The sequence below is a fragment of the Rattus rattus genome, chromosome 17 (assembly GCF_011064425.1).
Source record: "Rattus rattus isolate New Zealand chromosome 17, Rrattus_CSIRO_v1, whole genome shotgun sequence".
NCBI lineage: Eukaryota > Metazoa > Chordata > Mammalia > Rodentia > Muridae > Rattus > Rattus rattus.
In genome coordinates, this window is record NC_046170.1 from 25,679,759 (window position 1) to 25,704,522 (window position 24,764).

General features: G+C 52.1%; 2 protein-coding genes across 3 annotated transcripts; both read right to left on the minus strand.

The window, feature by feature from the left end:
• Nucleotides 1-325: 325 nt before the first annotated feature.
• Lcat (lecithin-cholesterol acyltransferase) lies at nucleotides 326-3,830 on the minus strand. Of its 2 annotated transcripts, none has more exons than XM_032887689.1 (6): nucleotides 3,558-3,830; nucleotides 2,673-2,829; nucleotides 2,480-2,595; nucleotides 2,289-2,384; nucleotides 1,982-2,206; nucleotides 326-922 (listed from the first exon to the last, which is right to left on the minus strand). In XM_032887689.1, exons 1-6 carry the CDS (start codon nucleotides 3,709-3,711, stop codon nucleotides 339-341), a joined length of 1,332 nt encoding a protein of 443 aa, XP_032743580.1. In that variant the 5' UTR covers nucleotides 3,712-3,830; the 3' UTR covers nucleotides 326-338. The 2 variants fall into 2 exon arrangements, with proteins under 2 accessions (XP_032743580.1, XP_032743581.1); XM_032887690.1 differs by having other exon boundaries at nucleotides 2,673-2,842.
• Nucleotides 3,831-3,922: 92 nt separating this feature from the next.
• Slc12a4 (solute carrier family 12 member 4) lies at nucleotides 3,923-24,764 on the minus strand. Its single transcript, XM_032887688.1, has 24 exons — nucleotides 24,589-24,764; nucleotides 19,700-19,794; nucleotides 18,254-18,385; nucleotides 15,655-15,801; nucleotides 15,501-15,555; nucleotides 14,036-14,166; nucleotides 12,145-12,386; nucleotides 11,789-12,003; nucleotides 11,076-11,240; nucleotides 10,898-10,996; nucleotides 10,562-10,619; nucleotides 9,978-10,152; nucleotides 9,491-9,609; nucleotides 8,240-8,338; nucleotides 7,869-7,988; nucleotides 7,422-7,526; nucleotides 7,038-7,206; nucleotides 6,350-6,545; nucleotides 6,066-6,235; nucleotides 5,681-5,812; nucleotides 5,474-5,581; nucleotides 4,867-5,051; nucleotides 4,599-4,732; nucleotides 3,923-4,490 (listed from the first exon to the last, which is right to left on the minus strand). Exons 1-24 carry the CDS (start codon nucleotides 24,701-24,703, stop codon nucleotides 4,399-4,401), a joined length of 3,258 nt encoding a protein of 1,085 aa, XP_032743579.1. The 5' UTR covers nucleotides 24,704-24,764; the 3' UTR covers nucleotides 3,923-4,398.

Consider the following 24,764-nt stretch of genomic DNA (forward strand, 5'->3'; position numbering starts at 1 on the left):
TAAAGGCATGCACCACCATACTCTATTTTTAAATTTCTGTATCCAACCAGAACCCAAAAGTTGGTTTCAAATCATATTTCTGTGTTCCCATTCCAACAGCTATACCCAGACCTGAATATTGGCACAGGTCCTGAGAAGGAAGGCACAGAGCAAGCTTCTCAGCAGCTCGACCAGGACAATGAAAATCTATTTACACATCTCACCCTGTCAGTCCAGTCAGAGACCTTACCGGAGCCCATTGTACCTCATGCTCCCCCAAGAGCTGGGTCAGATGATGCATGAAATCAGGCAGATGAGGCCGCCTTCCCCTCATAACACACTGCACTTATTCATAACAGCTAGGTCTTTATTCCTTGGGGGGGGGGACCTAGGCTGGCGGCTGGGGACTTAGGAGTGCCATGGCGGTAGGCACCCAGTAGGATAGCATTGATATGCTCCAGTGTCTTATTGCTGAAGACCATGTTGAGATGATCTGTCCCATTCATGGGCAGCAAGTGTACAGCCTGTGACTGGCGGCCCTGCCACTGGCCACAGAGCTCAGTGCTACGTGTGGCTACGGTGTCGTCCCCATCTTCATAGAGTGCAGCCACCGGGTCTTTGTAGGGAAAGTTGTGGTCATAGATGTAGGTGTGGGCTGTGGGCATGCCTACACCGTATAGACAATATACTTCTACACCAGGCGCTGGGAGGCCTGCTAGTAGGTCACGAGACTGTAGAAACATGTGCCAGCCTTCTTCAAAATGAAGATCTGCAAAAAATCGCTCGAAGTCTTGGCTCGTGTAGTTGAAGTTTGGTGTGGAGATGAACACGTGGTCTTCAGGCCACACGTGGTGGGCTGGAAACATCCAGGGGGAAGTTGTGGTTATGCGCTGTTCTTCTCTCAGCTTTATGTTGGACATGATCGGGATGCCCTGGTTGTCACCTGTAGGACAGGGTGGGACAAGGTGGGACCGGGAGCCAGGCCGGGTCCACAGTTTACCTCAGTGATGCACTCAACTTTGTTTCTGCCCCATCCTGACCTTTATTCCAAGACACAGACCAGAGCAGGCCTGGTGTTAAGTGCTCAATATGCTTATTTAAAGAGGGTATGTTGGTAAGACAGAGCTATAGGGCCTCAAACAGAGTGTATGGGAAGAGGGCAGTTGAAGAGAATAAGGGATGTGTGTGTGTGTGTGTGTGTGTGTGTGTGTGTGTGTGTGTATGTGTATGTATGTGTGTCTGTGTATATGTCTGTGGCGTGTGTGTATCTGTGGCATGTATGTGTATGTATGTCTGTGTGTCTGTATATGTATGCATGTGTGTATATGAATATGTGTCTGTGGCGGGTATGTGTATGTGTGTCTGTGTAGATGTCTGTGTCTGTATATGTACGTGTGTGTGTATGTATGTATGTCTGTGTATGTGTGTGTGCGTGTGTCTGTGTGTATGTTGGCTATTCTTCCTTAGGCCTTCTGCCTATGCTACACAGTGGTCACAGGATTGCATTTTTGGAGGTGTAGATGGTATCTGTTTTACATTCACTCACATACTCTAGTGGATCACTCGCCAGACTATAAACTTCACAGTGGAGGCTAAGCCTTGCTGCGCCCAGTATACAGTGGTGTTCAATGAGTGGTAGTTGTATTACTGCTGGGTTCCTGGGGCTACCGCTTTAAAAAGGAGCAAGGGGGATGCTCCTAGGTTTGGCCCTGCTGCGGCAGATATTCCTGGACACAGGGGCTCCAGGAAGTAAAATGTAGCTAAAAGCCATAGTGTACAGGACTTGGGGCTGACAGACGGTAGGGACTGGCTTCCTCTATCAGCACTCAAGGACTCTGGAAGATGTCCTAATGGTGCTGCTCTAAGGAGCTAATGGCATGCCCCACAGACAATATCCCCTGGGCAACACTGAACAGAGCTGGAAATGACAGCTAGCTCTGTGATCTGCTTCATTCCCCCCTTACCCCGACACCGGATGACAAGTGATCAAGAGGCTCCTCACCTGAGGCCAGGATCCGCATGGGCTTGATGGAACCGCCCCATGGGGCCCCAAGAGAGATGAAGCCATCAATGAAGTGGTCCTTCCAGGACTGTGGCTGACGCAGTAAGAAATGGAGCACATGTAGGCAGCCAAGGCTGTGTCCAATAAGGAAAACAGGCTTCCCGTAAGCAGCGTACATCTCCTCTACCAGTCCTGCCAGCTTCTGGTAGTATTCATCCTGCTGGCCTGAGGATGGGTCGATAGGTCAGGGTAGTTAGGGTCTGGGAACACTTGTCATGACCCCAGCCCATCACCTGCAAACACTTACGGGGTGCCAGACGCCAGTCGTAGGGCGCAGCCCGCACTGTCTCATCCCGCACATACCCATTGTTAACCAGATTCTGCACCAGTGTGTGCAGGTAGCCTGTGGGGAGAAAAACAAAAGGGGACTCTGTCTATTATACCCGCAGGCCAGCCCGAAGGCCAGAAAGAGCCCCTGTCGCTCCTGGGTACACGCACCTGCTAGCTTGTTGTCATCCAAGTATTCAACAGAGTAGGTCTTGCCAAAGCCAGGGACACGGATCTGTACACCAGGGGCATTGGACATGTGCCCAGAGCTTCGGTTGTAGACAACCCTGGGGACAGTGGGACATTTAGCAGCCAGCAGCCAAGGGTCAACATGTCGGGGCTGGGTAGAGCACATGGGACATACCTGGTATTATCAATCCAGCAGTCCACCCCGAGGGGTAGAAACATGTTGAAATCCAGCCAGATGGTGAAGAAGTCCTCTGTCTTGCGGTAGCACAGCCAGTTTACCACGTTTGGTTTATCCAGCTTGGCTTCTAGCCGATTCCCCATGCAGCCAGGCACTGTGGACACCAGCTTTCGTTCCGAACTTCCTGGTTCCCCTCCAACCCCCCGACCCTACCACCAAAAACGTCCCCCCCCTGCATCTCGTACACCTTCCAGGTTCTAATGACACGTATCTTCTCTCCATCTCGATTCTTACTGTCTCACTGGTACCACAGGTTCCGGGCTCCCTTCGGGCAGGGAAGGTTCCGGGAACCAAGGCCACTGACCCCTGCCCTCACAACACAAACATCCAGCCTGGCTTTCCATTATTGCCAAAGTCCAAGGGGAGAACAAATAGGTAAGGGGGAGACAGGGGCTGGGCCGTAGACAAGGGGCAGGCCTACAGGCCTCGCCTGCTATCCTGCCCTGGGATGGCTGGGTATCCTGGTTTTGGTAAGACAGAGGACAAGGAAGTAGTGGGGCTTAACCCAGTATCCAATGTATCTGGAGCTGGTCACAGCTTGTGGTGCCTTGGCCAAGGCCTCAGGTAAATCTCATCCCATTCGCCCACCACCACCCACCCCAACCCCAAACCTCTGGGGGAGACAACTTGGAAACAGAACAGTGTGAAGGGAAAAGAAGCGATGTCTCTGGAGAACGAGTCTTTGGTCCTTCCCCACAGCAAGTCAGGCCTGAGGCTCATGGTGGGTCAAGAGAACCTTGACAGTATCTGCTGCTGTCTGGCTTAGGACCCAGGTTCCCCAGGGTCTCGACTGACGTATCAGGGGCCTAGTGGGGGGCTTACCGAGGATGACAGGCCGTGTGTGGTTACTGAGTTCAGCCTTGGGCGTGGTGTGCGGGGGGAAGAGCACATTGAGGAGCCAGAAGGAGGTGGCAGGAGGGAGCAGTAGCCCCAACAGCAACAGCACCCACTGCCAAGGGGAGCCAGGCAGCCCCATTACAGCCCAGTGCCTACTGCCAGATGAGGCAGTCCTGCGCTGGCCTTATCTGGACTAGGGATGGGAGGGGCCCCAGGGTCAGTGGGAGGGACAGAACCACCAATGGGGGTGGCCAGGAAGGGGCATAGCCTTTGGGATCTGGCTCTGGACTTGGGTTCAGTTCCGTCTTTCTTCCCTTGGCGCCAGGGGAAAAAGCTGGGGCAGCAGGAGGCCCAGAAGTACACAATGTTTTATTGAAAAAAGTCAGGCTCAGCTTGGCCAGCTCCATTCCACTTGGCTTGATGCTGCCCAAAGCAGCCTGAGCCAGATCTTCCTGCAGACAGGCCCAGCTGAGCTCCCCCTCTTACTGTCTCCCCCCTTTCTGAAATGATGACATCCAAACAATAAATATACAATAAATAGCACTTGTGAGCCAGCCTGGGACTTCAAATCCCACATCAGCCCTCACCAGTCATCTCGAGTCAGGAGAGGCCTCCCTTGGAGCATGGGAGGGGACAGTCCCTAAATCCTCCAGGTCCCGTGGGCCCTCGGATCCATTCCCATTGCAAGGCCCAAGCTTGGTTTCCCTGGAGACCTAGCAAAGCTAGTCCAAAGCAAGGCTGGGCAAGGCAGAACTGGCAAGTAGGTGCAAGGCTGGGCACTGTTGTCTTAGACAACCCAACTCCAGGCCACAAGACTCCATCGGGCTCAAGAATAGATGGTGATGACTTCCCGGCCACCACCACGCACCAACAACACCCGTTCAAGGCCCTCGGTTAGGACTTCAAGGAATTCCATGTCTGTGGGGTTTTCATGTCAAGGAGGCAGCCACAGGGCCAAGACAACTTTCCACTCAAGGAGAGGGGAAAGGATAGCTCCCCACTGTCAGCCTTTATACAAAAGGATACAGTTCTCATCACCCTCACTGTTCTTAGGGGGGCCGGGCATGTTCAGTAGGACCAGGCGGGCATCGTGGGAGCGTGTGACAATGACTTCATTGAGCTTCACAGCAGTGTGCATACGCCGCACATTGGACTGGTCCCTGCAGACCAAGTGGCTGGTCACAGGCCAGAGAACTATCTACCTAGCCAAGAGGTCTCTGTCCCTGGCCCATCTACACAGCATGCTTGTCCCAGCTCCCCTTCCATCCCAGACCTCAACATGGTTTGTACTCACGGCTTAATGTGCACCAGCTCCCGGAAGTTGTCAGGGGCATGGCTGGGGTCCCAGGGTTCAGCCATATACTTGTCTCTGGTCCATGTCATCTGGATCTTGTCAGCGCCTGTCGCAGACTCATCCTCCTCGTCGGAGTAGAGGCTCTCCAGCCTCAGAGCTGAGTGCCTGTCCTTCACCAGCTGGGCCTGAGGACAACCAGAGGATGCATCCTTGGTATCCCGGGAAAATGGGGGCCTGGCTGGCCCAACATGACTATCCTGCCTGTCTGAGAAATGGTTCTGGTGCAGGCAGAACAAATGAGGTTCTTTGTTAGGTTAAAGACAGGCTGGCTTTTGCCTCAGCCTCCTAAGCAATGGAATTATAGGCACGGGCCACCATGCCTATGTTTTTGTTTTGTTTTGTTTTTGAGGCAGGTCCTTTGTCTGGAGTGGAACTTACTATGTAGACCAGGCTAGCCTCAAACTTACAGGAATCCACCTATTGAGTACTGGGATTGTAGATATGACCACCATGCCTAGCCCCAAGTCATTCTGTTATATCCAACAGACAGTGTCTTCAAAGGCCTGATCTGGATCTTTCCCAAACCCGAACCAAGATGGTCACTCACCTCTCGATCCCGCTCTGTTTTGGTCAGCCTCATCTGTCGCAGCATTTGAGACCGCTGCTCCATCATCAGTGTCCGCTCGTAGGTGTAGGCCGAGATGTCACTGTTGTGCTGGAGAGATGGGGGGAGCGATGAGTACTGGGCTGCATGATCCCGGGGGTGGGGGGTGGGGGTGGGCCCTCGGGGGACAGAGCAGGGTGGGCAGCTCACCATCTCTACCACCTCCACTTCAGCTTCCAGGCGGAGGTGATACAGGAAGATGGCCAGATCCTTCTTCATCTGGATGCTGTTGTCGTCCATCTGGGCCACGGTGAAAATGCGCATCCGGCACTTCTTCCAAACCTGTGGCAGTGGGTCACGTGACTGGTTCATCACACCCGGCTTCCTAGGGGCCCGGCTCTCGCCCATGCCCAGCCGGCTGCCCACCCTCGCCCGTGCCCAGCCGGCTGCCCACCCCCGCCCGTGCCCAGCCAGCTGCCCACCCCCGCCCATGCCCAGCCGGCTGCCCACCCTCGCCCGTGCCCAGCCAGCTGCCCACCCTCGCCCGTGCTCAGCCAGCTGCCCACCCCCGCCCGTGCCCAGCCGGCTGGCGCACCTTATGCTGGCGCAGCAGGAAGGGCAGCAGCATCAGCATGCCTCCGTCATGCACGATCCACCACACATCAATGTGGCCCTCCAGGTAGCGCTCGTGGTTGCTGGGGTAGAAAGCTATGTTCTTTGGCACCAGCAGGGCCAGGTGGGCAGCTGTGGTGCAGCGCACAGTGTCTAGGGAGGAGGGGCACCGCTGACTGCCAGCCTGTGACCCTCTGGTCTCTGCCACCTCACTTTAACCCTGGCCCTTGGCCCCTGGCCCAGCTTAGATGCCAGACCCTCACACACCGATAAAGGTCTTCCAGGCACGTGGGTCCTCACTCTGTCGCCAGCCATAGGGCCAGCCCAGCACCACGGAGTTATGTCTCATGCCGCCCAGGCCGCAAGACTGGATGAGGTGGGCCAGCCCCTCTCGAACCTTGCTGGCCACCACTACCTGGCAGAAGCCTTTTACTTTCTCAATCTCCATCATGTTCTTGATTGTCTGTGGGGAATACACGAACATCAAAATGCAAGGCCCACCAGTTTCCACCCTAAACTCTGAGGTTCACAGGGAGACCTTGGAGTAAGCTGCCACACACAGGTCATGTTTGCTGAATTTTATTTGTGTGTGTGTGTGTGTGTGTGTGTGTGTGTGTGTGTGTGTGTGTGTGTGTGTGTGTGAATGCAGTGCAAGCACATCATATGGAGTCAATAGACAACTCTTGGTAGTGGGTCTCATCTTCGTCTCTTTGTAGAATTTGGGAATCAGACTTAAGTCATTAGGCCTATACATGAGTGTCTCTACCCACTGAGATGTTTTGCCAGCCCAAGGGCCATGGTTTCTAAGTGAGACAACCATACTTATTCAAGTGTCAAGATGGTGACAGTGTTGTCCATTTGGCCAACCAAGACTGGCTAGACCCTCCCCTATATGCCTGTTGCACCCCAGAAACCAATGATTTGGCTAAGTTCTCTTCCCTCCCGTGACCATTACCTGCTCAGCAGCCTGGGCTTCCCCATAGCTCTCCAGAAAGCTGCCCTGGATGACAGAGCCAACGATTGTCAGGCCCTTCCCAGCCTTAAGTTGGGAGGCAAAGGTGAGGAGCCGAGGGTACTTCACATGAAGATCTTCGTCTAACTTCAGCAGCACCAGGAGCTGAGGCCTATAGTAGTCAGACGAGTAAGGGTCTAGTTAGACAGCCTAAGGGTCTGGCCTTTTCCCAAGAGTCCTCTTCTTTCCTTCTCAGAATGTGGACTCCCACAAGTTTGGGTAGCCCAGATGCAAGGTTTCAACAGCAAGAGGGTCCTCCTATGATCTCCTGGGGGACACTACAGAACCCACCCTGAGAGGGTCCCGTTGGTCTGGGGGCGTGCTTACCGCCAGTTCTTCGTGTGAGGAGGCCCTTCCTCTAGTCTCAGCAGTGCATATCGTGCGGCACTCAGGGACAGGCCTCGGATCCCATCACCCCACTCCTTCTCAGCCCTGTGGATGTCACCACAAGCCACTGAGCCTGCGGTTTACCTCCAGATCTCCTGGACTCACTCACTCCCTTACTCCCTCCCTCCCTCCCTCCCTCTTTTTCTAGTGAGTGCTTTACTACTGCGCTCCACCCCTAACCCTTTACCCAGGGATTTCGGTGTGAGTATGGGCTGCAGGAAGGCCAGGCCTTGAGTCACAGCCCCCAACCACAGACCAAGCATCCACTGCAGAAGGAAAGCTGACCCAGCCCACCACTGCCAACCAATACTCAGACCCTCCTAACTTGACAGCTAGTTCCCTGTGTTGTCACGTAAGCTATCGGCAGGCTGGATGGCTTCCACTTACCCTTGGTACTCGATGTACTTGTAGATCATGCCTGCGATGACCATGGCCACTAGGGCGTAGTACCAGGAGGAGACAAACATCAGAGCCAGGCAGAGACTCATGCCCAGGAAAGACAACGCCCTGGGACAGAGAGGAGGACAGGAAGCCTGGTCAGTCTGTCCCACACCCTGGTGGCCCTTATAGGTCCCAAGTCACAAGCTGGGTGTATGAAGCAGGTCAAGTCTCCATTCAGAGAAATCTCCCCCCTTGTAGTGTTTCAGAAGCAAAGGCTGCCTCGGAAACCCAGACCTCCTCCTGAACAGGGCCCGTGGCTTCCCCCTGTGGTAACCAGTATCAGGAGACTTACCCCAGGCATCCAGCAGGCAACTTACCAGTGATAGTACTTGAACCGGGGCCGCCAGTTGGGGGTCCTCAGAAGTGTCTGCACAGCACAGGCCAAGTTTACAAAGAGGTAACACATCAGAAAGAACCTACAGGAGGTAGTTGGTGCAGAAAAGCTTCCTTGGTCCCTCAGGCTACATACACCATGGCTCCTAACTCCAGGAACCCACTCCTAAGGCCTGAGGCAGATAGACAGCAGGACTAAGAAAATGTCCTCGGAGCCAAGTGGCAGAGGATACCAGTCGAGGGGGTGAGAAAGGGACCGAGTCCAGGGCTGGAATGTGGAGGAAGGCTGGGGAATGGCTCGGTCTGACAGATGACAAGATGCTATATAAGCCTGTGGCCCAGGCAATCAGCTGAATGGGGGTTATCGAGCATTTGGAGGCCAGGGAGTAAGTCAGGAAAGCACGACAAGGAACTTAGTTTTGTTCTAAGGGGAGAGACAAGATGCTGTGCTTTATGTGGGACACAGGCAAGGCAGGCTGTGTGAGTCCTTCTGAGGAATGAGGGGACAGGGCATCAAATTCCATCCTCGGTGAAGGGAAAGGGCAAAATAGGAAGAGAGATATCAGGGGGCAGGAACTCCTATGGGGGAGTAGGTCTTGAGAGTGCCAGCAAGAGCCACTCTCAAGATGCCTATGGCAAGCATAGCTTGAGGTATGCACATCCATGGGGAATGGGGAATGCTACGAGGACAAAAACTCAGATGTGACAGGCCTGGCTGTGGGGAGGGCTGGAGTCTGCTCAGGACCTATAAGCTGAGTTAGTGGTGAAGTAGAGACCCTTCATTACTGAACAAGTAAGGACCATTGACTGTGGAGCAGTATAGGCGAGGACCCCGACATGGGCAGAGGTGAAAATAGAAACCAAACTGTCTCAGGGATCCCTAGGAATCACGTTGACACCACCCACAAGGCGTTGGCACACTCACTTCCTCATGAATGAGACCGTGATGCCTTTGATGAGGCAACAGACCAGGTGCTCGCCCTGTTCAAAATGGGCATCTCTGGCCTTCTGCTCTAGGAAGGCTCCTACCATGGGTCTTAGGATCTGTGGGTTTCTTCAGTACTGTGCATGTACCAGGCTGGCTTCTGAAATCAGGCTAAACTGCCTTGCCAGCTCCCCATTTAGCCCAGCTCATCTCCCAGTGGCAACCTAGATACCAGATAGGATCACTGGGAGGAGCTGGGGTCCTCAGGGAGCCTTTTCCATGACTTCCCTTTGCCCTTTCCCCGGCTCACATGGAAAGAATGGGGGCCACCATGTCAAGGGAGGCGATGAGGATGCCCAGCTCAGCGATGAGCGCCGTCAGGAGGAGGGCCCACGTTGGCTCACCATTGGCTTTCCCGTGGCCAAACACCTGCAAGCACCAGAAAAGGAGCTGTCCCTACCATAGCCACTACCCACATTTGCAGCCACATGTCACAACCTGTTCTCCTAGCATCCCTCTGGTCCCAGTGCTATGCCCGTCCTTATGGAGTCACAAGTTTTCCTGACTCTCCTTCTCCGGGTCTCTGTGCTTTGGATGAAGCCTAGATGAGCCACAGGATTCGGGGTCTAGACAGAGTGCTCACAGCAAACAGGGCCAGAGAAGCTCTCAGCAGCCCCTGGATGGTTGCCAAGGCCAGGGCCACTGTAGGCAAACCTCACTGCATCTGAATCGGCCACCTCCCTTGCCAGGAAGTGGGCCAAGAGCATCAAGGCTATGGGATAGACAGGAGGGCTTACCCGGAGGAAGGGGATGATGTTATCCTTGGCAATGGCTTGCAGTAAACGTGGCGCCCCAGTGAGACTTTGGAGGCCGGCACCACATGTTGAGAAGAAGGAGCCGACCACGATGACCCAAGGTGAAGGCCAGGCCAAGGTGCCTACCACCAGGTTCCTGCTGACGCCATCACCGTACCTGCAGAGGCCAGGCTCAGACCATGCTCCTGGTAAGAAGCCCTCCAAGCCTTGGGTAGAGCCGCTCAAGAGTAAAGGGGTGTCAGGGGTCAGGAAAAATGGAGGAGAGGAGAGGCTCTAGCTTTTATTGGAGACCAGTTGCCAGCTCTTAGCCTTGTATCTTTGCCCTTTACCTCATCTTTGATCTTAATGTCACTGTCCTCCCAGGAGCAAAAGTCAGAGAGAGGGGCCTGGCCTACCTGGGTGTATGTGTGGGGAAAGGGGGAGGGCTAGAGTGAGGGCAAAAAAAGCTGGCAGGAGGGGTTGGGGATTTAGCTCAGTGGTAGAGCGCTTGCCTAGCAAGCACAAGGCCCTGGGTTTGGTCCAGCTCCGGGGGGGAAGCTGGCAGGGAAGGGACAGAGCTCACTCACTTGTCCCGGAGCACCACACCCTCGATGCAGGCACCGAAGAGAATCACACTGCTGAAGTCTGGACTGCATTAAGGAAGCTAGAATCCCACCAGACTGTAGCTCCAATTCATTCCCCACCCAGCACCCTAGTGGTCTTCACAGCCATAGCCTTGACCTGCAGACCTCAGAGGGTCCCATGGTGAATGCGTGCATATTCTCAAATTGTGTGCAGGTGCAAAGTGGGGGTTAAGGTCTCCAGGTTTGCATGTGTGTGGTGTGCCCACACACACTGTCAGGCAACTTATACACAGAGAGGTACCTTCTGACACATGCCCCACCACGCCTGGGAAAGGATACACACGAGTGAAGTGGTGACAATAGCCAGAATGGTCCCCACAGGGATAGACTTCTGGGCATCACGGAGGTCCCCGGAACGGTTTGAGCCAGCCATGATGCCTCCAAAAACAGACAAGATTCCCTCAGGGATTCTCCAGGATTTTGGGTAGGGCTGAGTGTGTGGGCATGGAGATCTTACCTGTTACAGAAGGGAAAAAGATGCCAACCAGCACGGTGAAGGATGTGGCGATGTCGGCCACCACATACAGGGACAGGCTCTCCTTCAGGCCAAGGGTATCTGTGGAGGGCAGCCCATGCTTCTCCACAACCTCACCCTTCTCCAGGTAAGCACTCCACAGGTTTTCTGTAGAAGTTAGAAGCATCACCACTACAGCATCACTGATGTCCCCAGGGAAGTTTGGGGCAGCCCAGCAAGATCCTACAGATGCGCTGAATCTCGGGCAGCTCTGGGGATTGTGGTGGTTGTGGTGTCTGCCATAGGGCTGCTTTAGCCAGAGAGGAGGCTGTCCTGCTAGAGCTATGACAGATAAAGCTGAGCAGACCCTCATCAGCCCAGACTTCACTATGGCATGATTCTCAGACAGAGGCCTTTTATGACTCTTGTGGGAACACCCCCACAGCATCAGGGGCTAGTAGCCAGGAAAGGGGAATGCAGAGCTTTATAGGGTTTGCTGCAGGCCTGGGATGTTGGCCAAACAGGCTCCGTTCACTCAGAATTCAGTTGCAAGAAGGCAGGCTAAAAAGACACGGCTGAGTAGGAAGGCAGCCAAACCTGACCCCCCACGCCCTTCCCCCTTGATCTGGGCACACAAGGACAGCTCTGTGCTCTGCTTTCCTGCTCAGCCTGTGGGCTGGGGCTGGGGGGTTCAGGACACAGGAGGGAGGACCCACCCTGGAGCACACCAGCAGCTGCCCCAGGTATGCCAGGAATCTCTGTCACATTGTTGAGCAGGAAGTAGGGGTCACAGGAGTCAGCAGTAAGGTTGGGGCTGTGGCAGAAGAAAGTCCACAGCCGGGTGGCCACTGTCTCATTGTCCACCACAACTGTCTTGGCACAGATGTCAAACTGGTCCCGAGACAGAGTCCTATTGCCCAGCATGCACACCCTGTAGGGAGAGACGAAGGACTAGCACCAGCTTGACTGGAGCCCTAGCCTATTCCCACCCAAGCAATCTGAGGGATACGGAGCATCAAAGGCCTGGAAATGGTGTCAGTGCGATGGCTGGACAAATGCCCCAGTTACTTACGGAAAAACAGGAGGGTCAAAAGCGGACTTGATGCCTCCCACGTAAATGGAGAGGATGGAGATGATCACACAGGCCAGGAAGAGTGAGGCGAACTTGTTCACATACTTGACACCGACAAACACCACTAGGGTCATGAAAGTCAGGAAAATGGTCCCGTACACCCGCATGTTATTCAAGGTGGCGCTTGACATGTCGTGTATGCCCGACGGGTAAAAGATGGCAGCTGGTGGAGCAATGTAGGTCTGAAACAAGAGGACAAAACTCCAGTTCCCACCTCCTGTTTGGGGAGTGAAACCTGTCATTTTGGTTTTCTTTTAAAAGTGTGTTTGCAAGGAGAAGCCAGTCACAGAAGACCAGCCGTACACGATGTCTCGACAACATCTTGAAGAGCAAACCCACAGAGAGACCGCAGATTAGTGTCTGTTAAAGGAGAGGGGAAGGGAGAGTGATTACTAGTGAAGGTTTTCTTAGAGTAGTGGAGATATTCTGAACTGATTCTGGCAATGCTTACATCCCTATAAATATGCTAAAAACCAGTAACCTGTGAGCTTTCTTTTTCCTTTTTTCCTTCCTTCCTTCCTTTCCTTCCTTCCTTTCTTCTCTCTCTCTTTCTTTCTTTTTCACAGTATCTCACTTTGTAGCCCTGGCTGACCTCAGGAACTCACAGAGATGCTTCAGTCTCTGGTGGGGTTAAAGGCAAGTACCACCACTGCCCCTGAGTCGTGTGTTAATGGAGAAAACAAACATTGGTTTATTTAGTGGGGAGGATGACAAGCAGGTGTGTAGGTCAGAGGACCATTACAGGAGTCAGTCCTTGCCTTCCAGGAGGGTCCTGAGGATTGAGCTCAGGTTGCCAGGCATGGTAGCAGGTGCCTGTACCCACCACGCCATTTTACTGGTCCCTGACTTGTATACTTTCAAATGGATAAATGAACTGTTTGCTATGCATGCTGTGGCTCAACAAAAGCATCATTGAAAGACAAGGAAAGAAAAAGAAAAGAAGAAGAGAAAATGCAGACACAGGTGCCAACCTGTGGAAGGAACGGCCAGGAAACAGCAGTTTGGGCAATAAAGTAATGACAGTATTGGATTATACCCAATAGCCCAGAGAACAAGATAGGCCTCCAGAAACCCATATAATTACATGGTTGAATAAATACACACACTGGGGAGAAGAGACACACTTCCTTACATAATTCCAAATAACACAGAAGAAATGTGAGATAGAAAATAAATACTCGGAGAATCAGACAAAAAGTCCGGGCTTCTGGTTTGTAGTGCCACGCCATATCTCTGAACATCTATTCTCTGGATCTTCAAGGAGGCGCCTGTCACCCTGTGTTACTCTCCTCATGGCTGTGCCCCTTCTCCACCAGGCCTCTCTCTCATTGGCCAAGGTCATTTACTGGTGAATAGGGAGCTGGGTCTAAGACAGCACCTATGGGACTCAAGGACCTCTATGTAGCAGTCCATGACTGTTTCCTCTGACTTAAGGACAAGGAGAAAATATGTCTAAAAGACCCTGGCCCAGAGTGTGGGGTAGACAGAGCTTGTTAGGGCCCACAAAGGACTAGGGGGCAATCTCTGTATCAAGATCTGTCATTCATCTCAACACTTGGCAGACACCCTGCCATGGCCCAAAGCTGTAGAAGAAACATCTAGGCTCAAGCCAAGGCAACCAGGCCTCCTCCCTGCTTGGCCCAAACCATCATAAAGGGAAAAGGGGGTGGGGGTTGGGGTCGGGGACAAGATCTGAGTAATGAGCCTTCTCCCTCGAGGCCTCCCTTTAGAAAACCCAAGATGCTGGCCAGGCATGATAGAAGTAGTAGGGCCTCTGGAGTCTAGAAAGACTGGATGGAACTAAGGTCAATCGAGGCTTAGCCCAACTCACCAGCAAGATCTCAATGGCTCCTAGGATATACATGGCTGCTGCAAATGTGGTCCCCAGGTAGAAGCATAGGCCCACAGCACCTCCGAATTCTGGTCCCAAAGAGCGGGAAATCATGAAGTAAGAGCCACCAGCTATAATGGGGAAAGTGTACATAAGTCAAGACCAATTCTTCAGTGAGATCTCTCTTGTAGCAAACCTCCACAAATACCTAAAAGGGCAGACTGCTTTTCTCTTTAACAGACCAGCGCAGGTTCGGTCCCCAACTCCGAAAAAAAGAAAAACAAAACAAAACAAAACAAAACAAAAAAAAAACCAAAAAAAACCAGACCAGCGCAGAATCTGTCCTGTCTGGTTTCTGGTCCCCGTGGCTCAGCATAGGCCTGCCTGAGTCTTTGCTTTCATTAGAATCGAGCACTCCAAGAAAACTGACAGTCAATACTGGGCCCCAAAGTGGTAAGAGTCCAGAGACAAGACGGATCCAACACTGCTGTTGAATCCTAACAGGCCTCAAAAAACGCCGAAGGGGTCAATTTCTTTTATGTTGTAACCCCACCTCCAGGACTCCCCTAAAGGAAGCATCAAGGGTGTTCCAGACTGTTCATGACAATAGTGGTGAGGGGGAAAAAAAAAGGCACATGCCTATAATCCCAGCACAGGAGGCAGAAGCAAGAACCCTTCAAGTTCAGAGCCAGCCTGGTCTGCATAGTTTCTGGCCAGCCATATCACAGAAGACCAGAAAAAAAAAAAAAAAAAATACAGTTGAAAAAGAAGAATCCATTAATAGGAAGCTATTCCATACATGGGTTATATCCTAGCATAGCATAACCTGCTTTAAGAAAAAATTCCAAATCTGGAGAAATACATAACATATATAGGTGCATATATATGGAAAATATCAACTGTATATAGGCACACAAAGAGACTAATGGTTTGTACGTGCCAAAGACTATGTCCCTTCAAAAGGCTAGCAGTAATGAGCTAAGCCTGGTGGGTACTTTCGGTTTTCCATTCTGTTTTCTGCCTCTTTAAGCTCTCATGGTAAACATGCACCACTCTTTCTTGTGCAGGGCACACTACTCTCTTTTTTTGATTTATTTATTTATTTATTGTATATGAGCACACTGTAGCTGTGTTCAGACACACCAGAAGAGGGCATCGGACCCATTACAGATGGCTGTGAGATACCATGTGGTTTCTGGGATTTGAACTCAGGACCTCTGGAAGAGCAGTCAGTGTTCTTAACCACTGAGCCCTCTCTCCAGCCCTGCTACTCTTACATTAACAAAACACAATGGCAGTTTCAAAGTTTGCTGGGCAGGAACACTCCCAGCAGGCACTGTCTTAAGAGTCAAGGATAGGACTCTACCAGATATTGCCTGAGGAGGAAAGACAATGGCAGCCAGCAGGCAGATGGATTCTAAGCATGTCCCTTACAACAGGCCCCATGAGTGTGGCATTTACTCACCTGGAACCACGCCATTGGTGGCGATGGCACTCATGGAGATGGCTGTCAGCAGGGTCTGTAGGAGAAAAGGCCTGGATGAGCAGCTCAGCTGGGTGGACTCTGAAGAGTCACCTGCCCCATGCCCAGCCTGGCTCTAGTGCACAGGGACACTCACACAGCAGCAACAGATGAGGACAATGAGGAGAGCCTGCAGCACGCCAGCTGTGCCCACCATCCAGGTCAGCCGCAGGAAGAGGATGACCCCGAAGATATTCTGCAGGCAGGGCAGGTACACTCCCATAAGGGTGCCCATGCTGGGTGCCTGTGTGGGCAGGAGGGGAGCAGGCACACGGTGTCAGAGAGGTACAGACACGCCACAGGAAGGAGGCCCTAGTCACTCAGCCGCCTCTATACCTAGGGTCCAGTGGAGCACAGGAGGGAAGAGCAGATCTAGGATAGCTCTGCAGGCTCATCCACAGGAAGCTAGCTCAGGCTAAGAAGGTGAGACACCTGACTTTTCTTCTTGTAATCATTATTGTATGGGTGTGAGTGGCACGTGCATGCCACAGGGTGCATGTGGTTGTCTGAGAATGGCACTCAGCGTCAGTTCTCTCAAGCTCAGGCCCCTAGTCCCATGCCTCCCTTTTACCCACTGAGCCATCTCTACGGACGCGACCCTACTCTTGTCCTCTGTGTAAGGTCCTAAACCTTATGCATACTGTTTTTGTACAAAGCTTAGCTCTTCCCCCACACCAATGAATTGCCTCCTCCTCTTCTGCTGTTTTTGTGCATTTGTTTTTTTTTTTTTTTTTTTGGTTCTTTTTTTTGGAGCTGGGGACCGAACCCAGGGCCTTGTGCTTCCTAGGCAAGCGCTCTACCACTGAGCTAAATCCCCAAGCCCCGTGCATTTGTTTTTTAGATAAGGTCCTGTAAAGTCCTGGATCTCCATGTAGACTAAGCAAGCTTTGAAATTATTTACATAATTTAAATGTTATACATTTCATATATTTGTGTATTAAATATATGTTATACATACTATTATATTTATATTCTTTAAGTTCTATTCCTCTAGAGAACACTGACTAATATAGCTTGTTTACTGTTCTAACACCAACAGAAACAAGGCCCTCAAAGTGCTCCTCAACCCAGTAAGTGGTGCCTTCAAAGTCCCTTCTGATTTAGGGGAATCCCACAGACAGAACAGAGATGAGGCTGTGACAGAACAGTCTAGCATACAGACTGGCAGTTTCTCAACTCTATAAGGGCAAGTGAGGGGCTATCCAGGCGGCCATGGCAGAGGCTGTGTGTACAGAGGCAACATTGATGCAGCCCAAGCCAGTGATGTCTTGAGGACATCCACAGAACCCCAGAAAAGCCTCTTCTTCCCTAAAGCTAGGCCAGGGCTGGAGCCTGAGGACCTTCAAGAAAAGACCACAGGCTTCCACACACCGTCCCGCACAAGGCTGTATAGCTGAGAGATTATTGGGCTCTGGAGCCCTTCTCAGAGGACACCACCTACTGGACAATGGTAGTAGCAAGTACTCCTACCCCCATCCTAGGCTGAGTCACTCTAAGAAAAGGGCAGTGTGGGAAAGGGCTGGGCCGGAAATGCTTTTTTCATCCCTAAATAACCCCTGGCAGCCTCGGAAGGTCATTGGGTTAGAGCAGGAGCGGCTGCCAGGGGAAGGCTGACTCTCAGTTCAGGCATGGTCTGATTGGAGACCCTCCTTCCCTGCTTCCGGTCACCTTTTCTGCGGCCCAGGGCTCCCTAGCCTCTTACACCATTATACGAGAATCAGGTAGACTGGGCGGCTGAGCATTCACAGGCTCCTGATTAAGCCATAGGTTAACTCAGGTCTCTCTCCCACAGACCATTCTTGGGGGATTTTTCATTCCTAGCCATGGGCTCCCCAGCATCATCCAAGGATCCTACCATCACTGAGCAAAACTCCCCTACAGGCCTGGATGGGGATAGCTACAGACACGCAGAGTTCTTGCTATCTTTAGTTCAGAACATGCCAACAAAATCACAACCAGTGGTCAGGTCTGGACCACTTCAGGATATCAGCTGCCCTCTCTGAAGAGAAGGGAGAGGATACACTTTAGCTTGGCGCTCTCTCTCTCTCTCTCTCTCTCTCTCTCTCTCTCTCTCTCTCTCTCTCTCTCTCTGCTTCTCATAAGAAGGTCTGAAGCTGCTTATTTCAACCAGGAATTACTTTTTGGTTTGTGCTTACTGTCAACAAGAATGGCACAGTCAGGACCAGACCCCAGTTCCTTCCAAGCACAGCTATTTGCCCAAGATAGCCTCTGGGACAGTCGATCTTTTTTCTTTAGCCCCTTTAAAATTACTAGAACTCCAGGTATGAACTACCAAGCCAGGTTTCTATCTCAAAGCTCTGTGAGAGAGAGAGAGAGAGAGAGAGAGAGAGAGAGAGAGAGAGAGAGAGAGAGAGAGAGAGAGAGAGAGAGAGAGTGTGTGTGTGTGTGTGTATATAATACTCGAGATCCCAGCTCCACTCTTAAACCAGTGTCTCGTATGCTGATAGCTATGTACAAGGAGCTACGGTTCTTCCTGTTGCTTTTGAAGCTCTCCTTCCCTCTGCCTTCAGCTCTGCTATCCCACTTAGCTCGGCCTTTGACAGCTCCTTCAGCTTGAGGCACTCATTTCTCACCCTCCATGCCTACCATCCACCAGTCTACATGTGTTCCACACCACAAAGGAAAACATCTACTTCCAACAGATGTGGTCCCTCTGCTGACGCTGACTTGCTCACCTTGGCGGCTCTCCGACGGCCACCTTCTCCACTCTCAGCCTCCTCGTGCTCCTTGGCTCCTTGGGTGAGGTTGGTATAGCTGACAAGCTTGCCCAGGAGAGATGATACCTTTGGGCGGATGTCCAGCTCCTCCTGTAAACAGAGCCACGGGGCTAGATGGCAACGGGCCAGGCTAGACCAGTGTCAGGCTACCTGAGTGGAGCCAGCAGCTTGGCTGCTGGCCCAGTGCCAAGCCCTGAGGCAGGCCTGGACCTGATCCCTGTTCTTGCTTGGGGAAGCCCAAGCCTGCTAACTGGGCAGGTGTGGGCACCACACCCCAGAAGGCAGCATTCAAAGGCCCAGCCCAGTGGCTTGCTCTTTCTGCGCAACCTTGGCTGTAATCACTCCAGCCCATTTGTGAAAATCACCTGCCTCAGGGGAGAAGGAAGGGCAGGATCTGCTGGCAGGCAGACAGATTGCACACTTCATTCTGCCTGCCTGCTCACCACTTTGAAGCTATGGCTGGGTCTAGGATTCACGTCAACATACACACACATCTTCAAGTGGCGACAGAGCACTAGGCTTCTAGCACTAAGAGAGGCTCAAGGGTTCCCTGCCCCTGTGTCCTAAACACTGTGACTGTGCTAGCTGCTGTGACTCTCCCTGCCACCTGGCCACTATCTTAAGCTTTTGTCGGGTCCTTTCTGACCCTATACCCTATTCCCTTAAACGGTGTGTGGAGACCGAGAAGCCGACATTACTTGTCTGTGAGGCAGATGAATGTACGGGTTCAGACTTTAGGAATCTGAACCATGTCTTAAATCTAGAGCTTATTTCTATTTATTTATTTATTTATTTATTTATTTATTTATTTATTTATTTATTTATTTATTTATTTTTCGGAGCTGGGGACCGAACCCAGGGCCTTGCGCTTGCTAGGCAAGCGCTCTACCACTGAGCTAAATCCCCAACCAGAGCTTATTTCTCAACTTGGGTCTTGAAAGGGAAATTTGCAGTTGGAAGGCACAAACATGGCAATCTTTCCAGAGACATGTCCACTACAGCTCTAGCTATGGAAGGCAGAGTAGGGCATAGGCTGGAGGAAAAACAGGCCTCTGTACCCAGAGGGGAACTGTTAGAAGAGCCAATAGGAAAGTAAAGATTCTATCCACAGCAGAGAGCAGAGCCATGGACTGGGAGAAGCCTTAGGAATGGAGGGGAGAAGGAAGTAATCGCTTTTGTGAGGGGCTGCAAGGAAGGCAAAAGGGAACGGCTCTGGAGAACTGAGGTAAGTTTGCAAGTGGTTCTGGGAAGGCAAAGTGTATTGAAAGAGCCAAGAAAACCACAGCCTGGATGGCTGCAAAGAGGGGAGGACAGACGGGGCTGGGAGAAGCCAGCCTGATGCTTAGCTGAGAGGTCCGGAGAAGCCCCCACCAGCCTACCACACCTGAATGGCTCCTTAGATACCTCAAACAGTGCCAGGTTCCGGTCATAGTAGTCATTTCCTCTGGAGGCGTCCAAAGGGCTAAGGAAGGGACTGTTCTCTCTGTGGTTACCCTGTCCTGTAGAAAGAGAGGGAAAGAATTCCAGTGAGTTGCTACCTCCCAGGGCCCCAGCCTATACCCCAATCCAGAAAGCCAACCCACAAAATAGCTCTGCCCTTCTGCCGAGAGGCTGAGAAGCGGCAAACACACACCATCTCTAAAACGCTCCTGGAAGCCCCAGCATTTACATGCTCTGCTTTTGTTTTCCCATCACTTGTCAGCCTTCTTGAAGGGCTGTAAAGAGCGCACCCAGGAATCAAATCCCGGGTTGTCATTCCACATAGTAGAAAACTTCAAATCTCCACATAGGTGCCACGAGAGTGTACATGAAGGGCGGGGCCTACTGAGAAGGCGGGGCCTGACCATAACCAACCCTGAGGCCCCACCTTCCTTCCTCCCAAGCATCTGGAGCTCCTAGAGTCCAAGGCACCATTTCACCCTCCAGGAAAAGGAAACCACACAGAATGCCTTCTGCTGCCATGGCCTACAAGGGGTCAGCTAACTACCCCACCATGCACTGGGTGTCCCATAGGGTAACCCAGAGCACACTGGGAGATGGAGCCAATCTCGCATGGGTACAAGGATCCAGAAAAAAACATTGGGAAAGCTGGGGCACCAGATGGATTGTGAGTTAAGTATTGGAAATGCAGGGGCATGGACTGCTGTCGAGATTACCCAGTAGCCTTTTGGTTCCCAGATCCAGCCAGTTTGCATTGGAACAGATTAAGAAGCCAGCCCTGACTCAAATCTCAGACTGGTGAAAATCAAACTTCAAAACTAGAGAACCTCCCAGCCCGGAAGGAGCCGGCGCATCTGTTTTTGCTGTGTGTTGGGATCAAACCCAGACTCATGTTTGACCACTGGGCCACACACACATTCTTTTATGCCCTCCTTTTCCTCCTCTGAGACAGGTTCCCTGTTCCAGCTTCCCAAGGATTGGGATTACAGATAAGCACCATGGCCAGCCCTCATACACTTTCTTTTTTGTATATGTACCTGAGGTGGATGTATGCGTCTACATATGAGGGGGTCAAGGTCAACCTCAGGTGCATTCCTTTCTCGTTCTCCACCTTATTTTTTCCGAGCCAGGGTCTCTCACTGAACTTGGAGTTCACCAATTCAGTTAGACTGGGGGCCAGCAAGCCTCAGGGCTCCTCCTGGCTGTTTTCCCAATGCTGGGATCATAGGAGGTCCATGTGCCTGGCTCTGTACCCCTGACTCTCTGTTCCATAGCGGATGACTGTGCAGATGAAGGGCAGTGCCAAAGCCAGCAGTCCTTTCAACCCACCAAGCCCCGTTAAAGCCCGATGGGCCAGGTAGCTCCTTAGGATAAGGAATCACAAGAAAATAATCTCAAAATCCAGCCATGGCTGCCATTCATACTGAAATCCTTTACCCCAACATAAAGAAAATAACAAACAAAAATGGCGTTTCTACAGCTCAGTTTACTTCCCTTTCTGCCTTGCCTGCTAGGAGTCTCCATAAATTATTCTCAGCTCTTGCCCTCTCCCTTTGACTCCTTCCATGAAGCTGGAAATAAATACCATTTATTCTGAATGCACACACTGCAGGCTGTCCCACCACCGATACCAATGGTTTCTAGGAAGAATCTATTATTATCTAGAAACTGTAGAGCAGTGGTTCTCAACCTTCCTTATGCTGCAACCCTTTAATACAGTTCCTCATATTGTGGTGACCCCCCATCATAAAATTATTCCATTGGTACTACATAACTGTAATTTTACTACTGTTATGAATTGTAAATCTCAGCGTTTTCAAGTAGACTTAGGCGACCCCTGTAAAAAGGCTGTTAGACCCTCCCAAAAAGGTTCTGACTCACAGGTTGGGAAACACCGCTGTAGACCTAGGTATGGTGGTATAAACCTGTAATCCTTGCCCCTGGGAGGCTACAGAGGGAAAGCCTGAGTTCAAGGTCAATTCAGACTACACAGTAGTTCCCAGGGCAGCCTGGACTGCAAAAAGAAAATAAACAAAGAGGCCAGAGGACTAGGAATGTAGCTTAGGTGGTAGAGTGTTTGCCTAGGATGCCCAAAGCCCTGGGTTTGATCCCTGGTACCTCATGAAGCTGAGCTTGGTGGCACAGACATGAAATGCCAAAAGTCAGGAGGTGGTGATAAGAGAATCAGAAGTTTGAAATCATCCTTAGTTCTATATCAAGTTCAAGGCTAGCCTGAACTACATGAGACCTTGTGTTAAAAAGAAACCAAAGGAAAAAACATCCTACCAACTACTGAGCTGAGCACACAACAGTATCACTCTCCATGACCCACCTGATGCTTTGTCCTTCCAAGCATCACTCCCTGATGGCTCGGAACTCTTCTAAAATCTCCAGTCCTTACCTTCTGGTACATGTCAATCACCCCTTCCGGGAACAAGACAAGGCTGTCTAGTGAGGGGAGCCATGGGAGTTGAACTGCACGGTTCTCTTTTCATATTCTAGATCCTAGTCCATTTAGGGAACACTCTGGGATACCTCAGCATAAAAAAAAGACCTCTGGTATACATAGTTTGCCCACTGTGTGCTGACCCAGCCTCTGGGTTTTCAGAGGCCAAGCAGGCTCTCTTGAATTCCTGCCCCTTTCCCTGTGTGACCTACAGAAAACTTCTCAGTGCCTCTACACTGCTCTGTCACCTTCCATGAAACAGAGACAATAACTCCCTCTTCCAGCTTCCCTGATGCATCAGAAAAGGTACTGTCTGGTCTCAAATACAGGCAGGGTACTCCGAGAAGCCCCACTTAAGGACCCCTCCCATAGGATTATGGGGATATGAAAGGGTCTAAGCAGAGCCTCAGGTCTATACTCCCCTAAACTTCAAGCTACCCGCCCTGGCCTCAGCTATTCCAAAAATTCCAGGGCAGGTTTAGGCATGCCTGCCTGCCCGACAGGCTCCAGGCTTTCAGACATTACCTGAGACCCCTAGAGAACCAGAGCACAGCTCAGGCCAAGGGCTCCCTATGAAGTACACAGGTGTGTTCTTACCAGCAACGGTGAAAGCCCCAATGGTAGGGAGTGACCTGGGTGACCTTTTTGGTCCCTATGTGCATGGCCTCTACCGATAAGGTCCTTCCATGATCTTCCTGCCACCAGCCACCTAGATGAGCAGGCCTATGTCTGCCCCTCAGCAGAGGCGTGTGTGTGTGTGTGTGTGTGTGTGTGTGTGTGTGTGTGTGTTGGGGGGGGATATCCTAAGAGAGCTGAGCCTAAGATAGTTCTGTGCTCACTAACCCTTCGCTATATCTACAAAGAAGAAGCAAAATCACTTACCCGGAGGCAGGGTATCCCCCATGCTGTAGACACACCACAATCTAGAGGAAAAGGAGTAAATAGCAGAGAAGAAGGGGGTGGGGGTGGGAGGAGCTGGCCTAGTCTGGAGAGATCTGGCAGGACATAGCCAGCAGCCAGCAGAGCTCCAGGTTACTTCTGTCAACCTGTGAGGGACCAAGGCGGAGCCAAAGAACAGGCTCAGTACTGCTCATTGGTCCAGGCTAATCTCAAGGATGCAGTTCAGCACATCATCTGGGGGCAAACATCCTTCCAGTCCTAGGGAAGGAGGGAAACTGCCCTTGAACCAGGCCAAGGGCAGCCAGACATGTTGGACATAGCTATGAAACCTGACAAATCTCTGTGACATCTGGCAGTCCATGCCCCTGGCCTGGACACCATCTACACATGGCGGACAGGTGATACAGCCATCATTCACGTAAAGCACAGACGACCCCCCCCCCAGCAAGTCAACATTAGAGATCCATCAGACAGCCTCTGATACCATCACCAGACACAACACACATTCCCTACATGTTCCTATCACGGCCAGTCCCAGACATCATAGGCATTTGTTATCATAGCACCAACTCATCTCTGGCAGCCTTGCTGGAAACAGTAGCCATGAGGACGTCCTGACCTGACCCTGCCTTTACCCTGTGATACGCAGATACACACGTGCACTTACACATGCCTATAAAGCTATACATATTCCCAGCCTTGTTCCCACTCCAAGTGTGAGGTGCCTCCACGGGTGGAAGACGGAGAAAGAGGCACTGGAAGGGAGAAACAGTTTACCCCTATAACCAGCCCTAATGCCTAGGTTAAGTTAAGGCACTACACTCTCATATCCGGGTTTGAATCCCACTGGAACAAGTTACATAACTCTTCCCCACCTCCCTTAACTCCTTCCCAAGTGCGAGTAACAGAACCTGTCCCATGGGGAAGGTTGAGAGGATTAAAACGAGTTGCTTCATGTACAGTGCCTAGACAAGCCTAGCCCGGTGTGACTGCTCTCTAGATGTCCACGGTACCCACAGATCTACACACCAAAGTCAACACACAGGCCCTTCGGCGAGCACACCCTTTGCTCCTACCCGGCCAGTATGCAAGGAGGCAGGGGTTGGGAGACGACAAGAGAGGGGCGGTGAGTCATAGGGAAAAGAGGATGACACTCAAGAGGATGGGGGCGATTCACGGAAAGTGAGGGAGCTGCAATTCAGGCTTCCATTGGACCCGGACCTGAGGCGAGTTCGGCACCAGCCAGAGTGAGGCAGTCCGCTAGCCGGCCTCCCTAGGCGGCCACGTCTGCAGCCCCCGCCCGCGGCCCTCGGGGGAGGAGCTGGGGTTGGGTGGAGGACGACCTAGCCCGGGAGTCCGGGACCAAAAGGACTCGTCGGTCTGAGCGCGCTGAGAGCAAGAAAAGTGGAGTCCCTCATGGATGTCTGCGCGCGCCGTCCGAAGGCGCGCGAGTCTCGTGTAGACGCCCCCCCGTCCCGACCACAGCCCCCGCCGGGCGCATCCTCACCATCCGAGTCTTCCCGCTCGGCGCGCTCCCCGTAGTCCACCCAACTGAGCCCCTCGAGGTTGTCATAGTCGCCGCGTCGCGGCCCGTCCACCGGCACCACGGTGAAGTGAGGCATCGCGCGCGCTTGGCCCGCAGTCCCGGCCTCCAGCCGGCTGTCCCTGCCGCCCCAGGCTAGC

Excerpts from the sequence above, each read along its gene's own strand:
- Slc12a4 (XM_032887688.1), bottom strand. The coding sequence starts at position 24,703 with ATGCCTCACTTCACCGTGGTGCCGGTGGACGGGCCGCGACGCGGCGAC. Across the intron at positions 14,167-15,500 it reads CACCAATGGCGTGGTTCCAG|CTGGTGGCTCTTACTTCATG; the intron begins GTGAGTAAATGC and ends TCCCCATTATAG. Across the intron at positions 4,491-4,598 it reads CAGTGAGGGTGATGAGAACT|ACATGGAATTCCTTGAAGTC; the intron begins GTATCCTTTTGT and ends AAAACCCCACAG.
- Lcat (XM_032887689.1), bottom strand. The coding sequence starts at position 3,711 with ATGGGGCTGCCTGGCTCCCCTTGGCAGTGGGTGCTGTTGCTGTTGGGG. Across the intron at positions 2,596-2,672 it reads TGCTGGATTGATAATACCAG|GGTTGTCTACAACCGAAGCT; the intron begins GTATGTCCCATG and ends CACTGTCCCCAG. Across the intron at positions 2,207-2,288 it reads CGACTGGCGTCTGGCACCCC|GCCAGCAGGATGAATACTAC; the intron begins GTAAGTGTTTGC and ends ACCCATCCTCAG.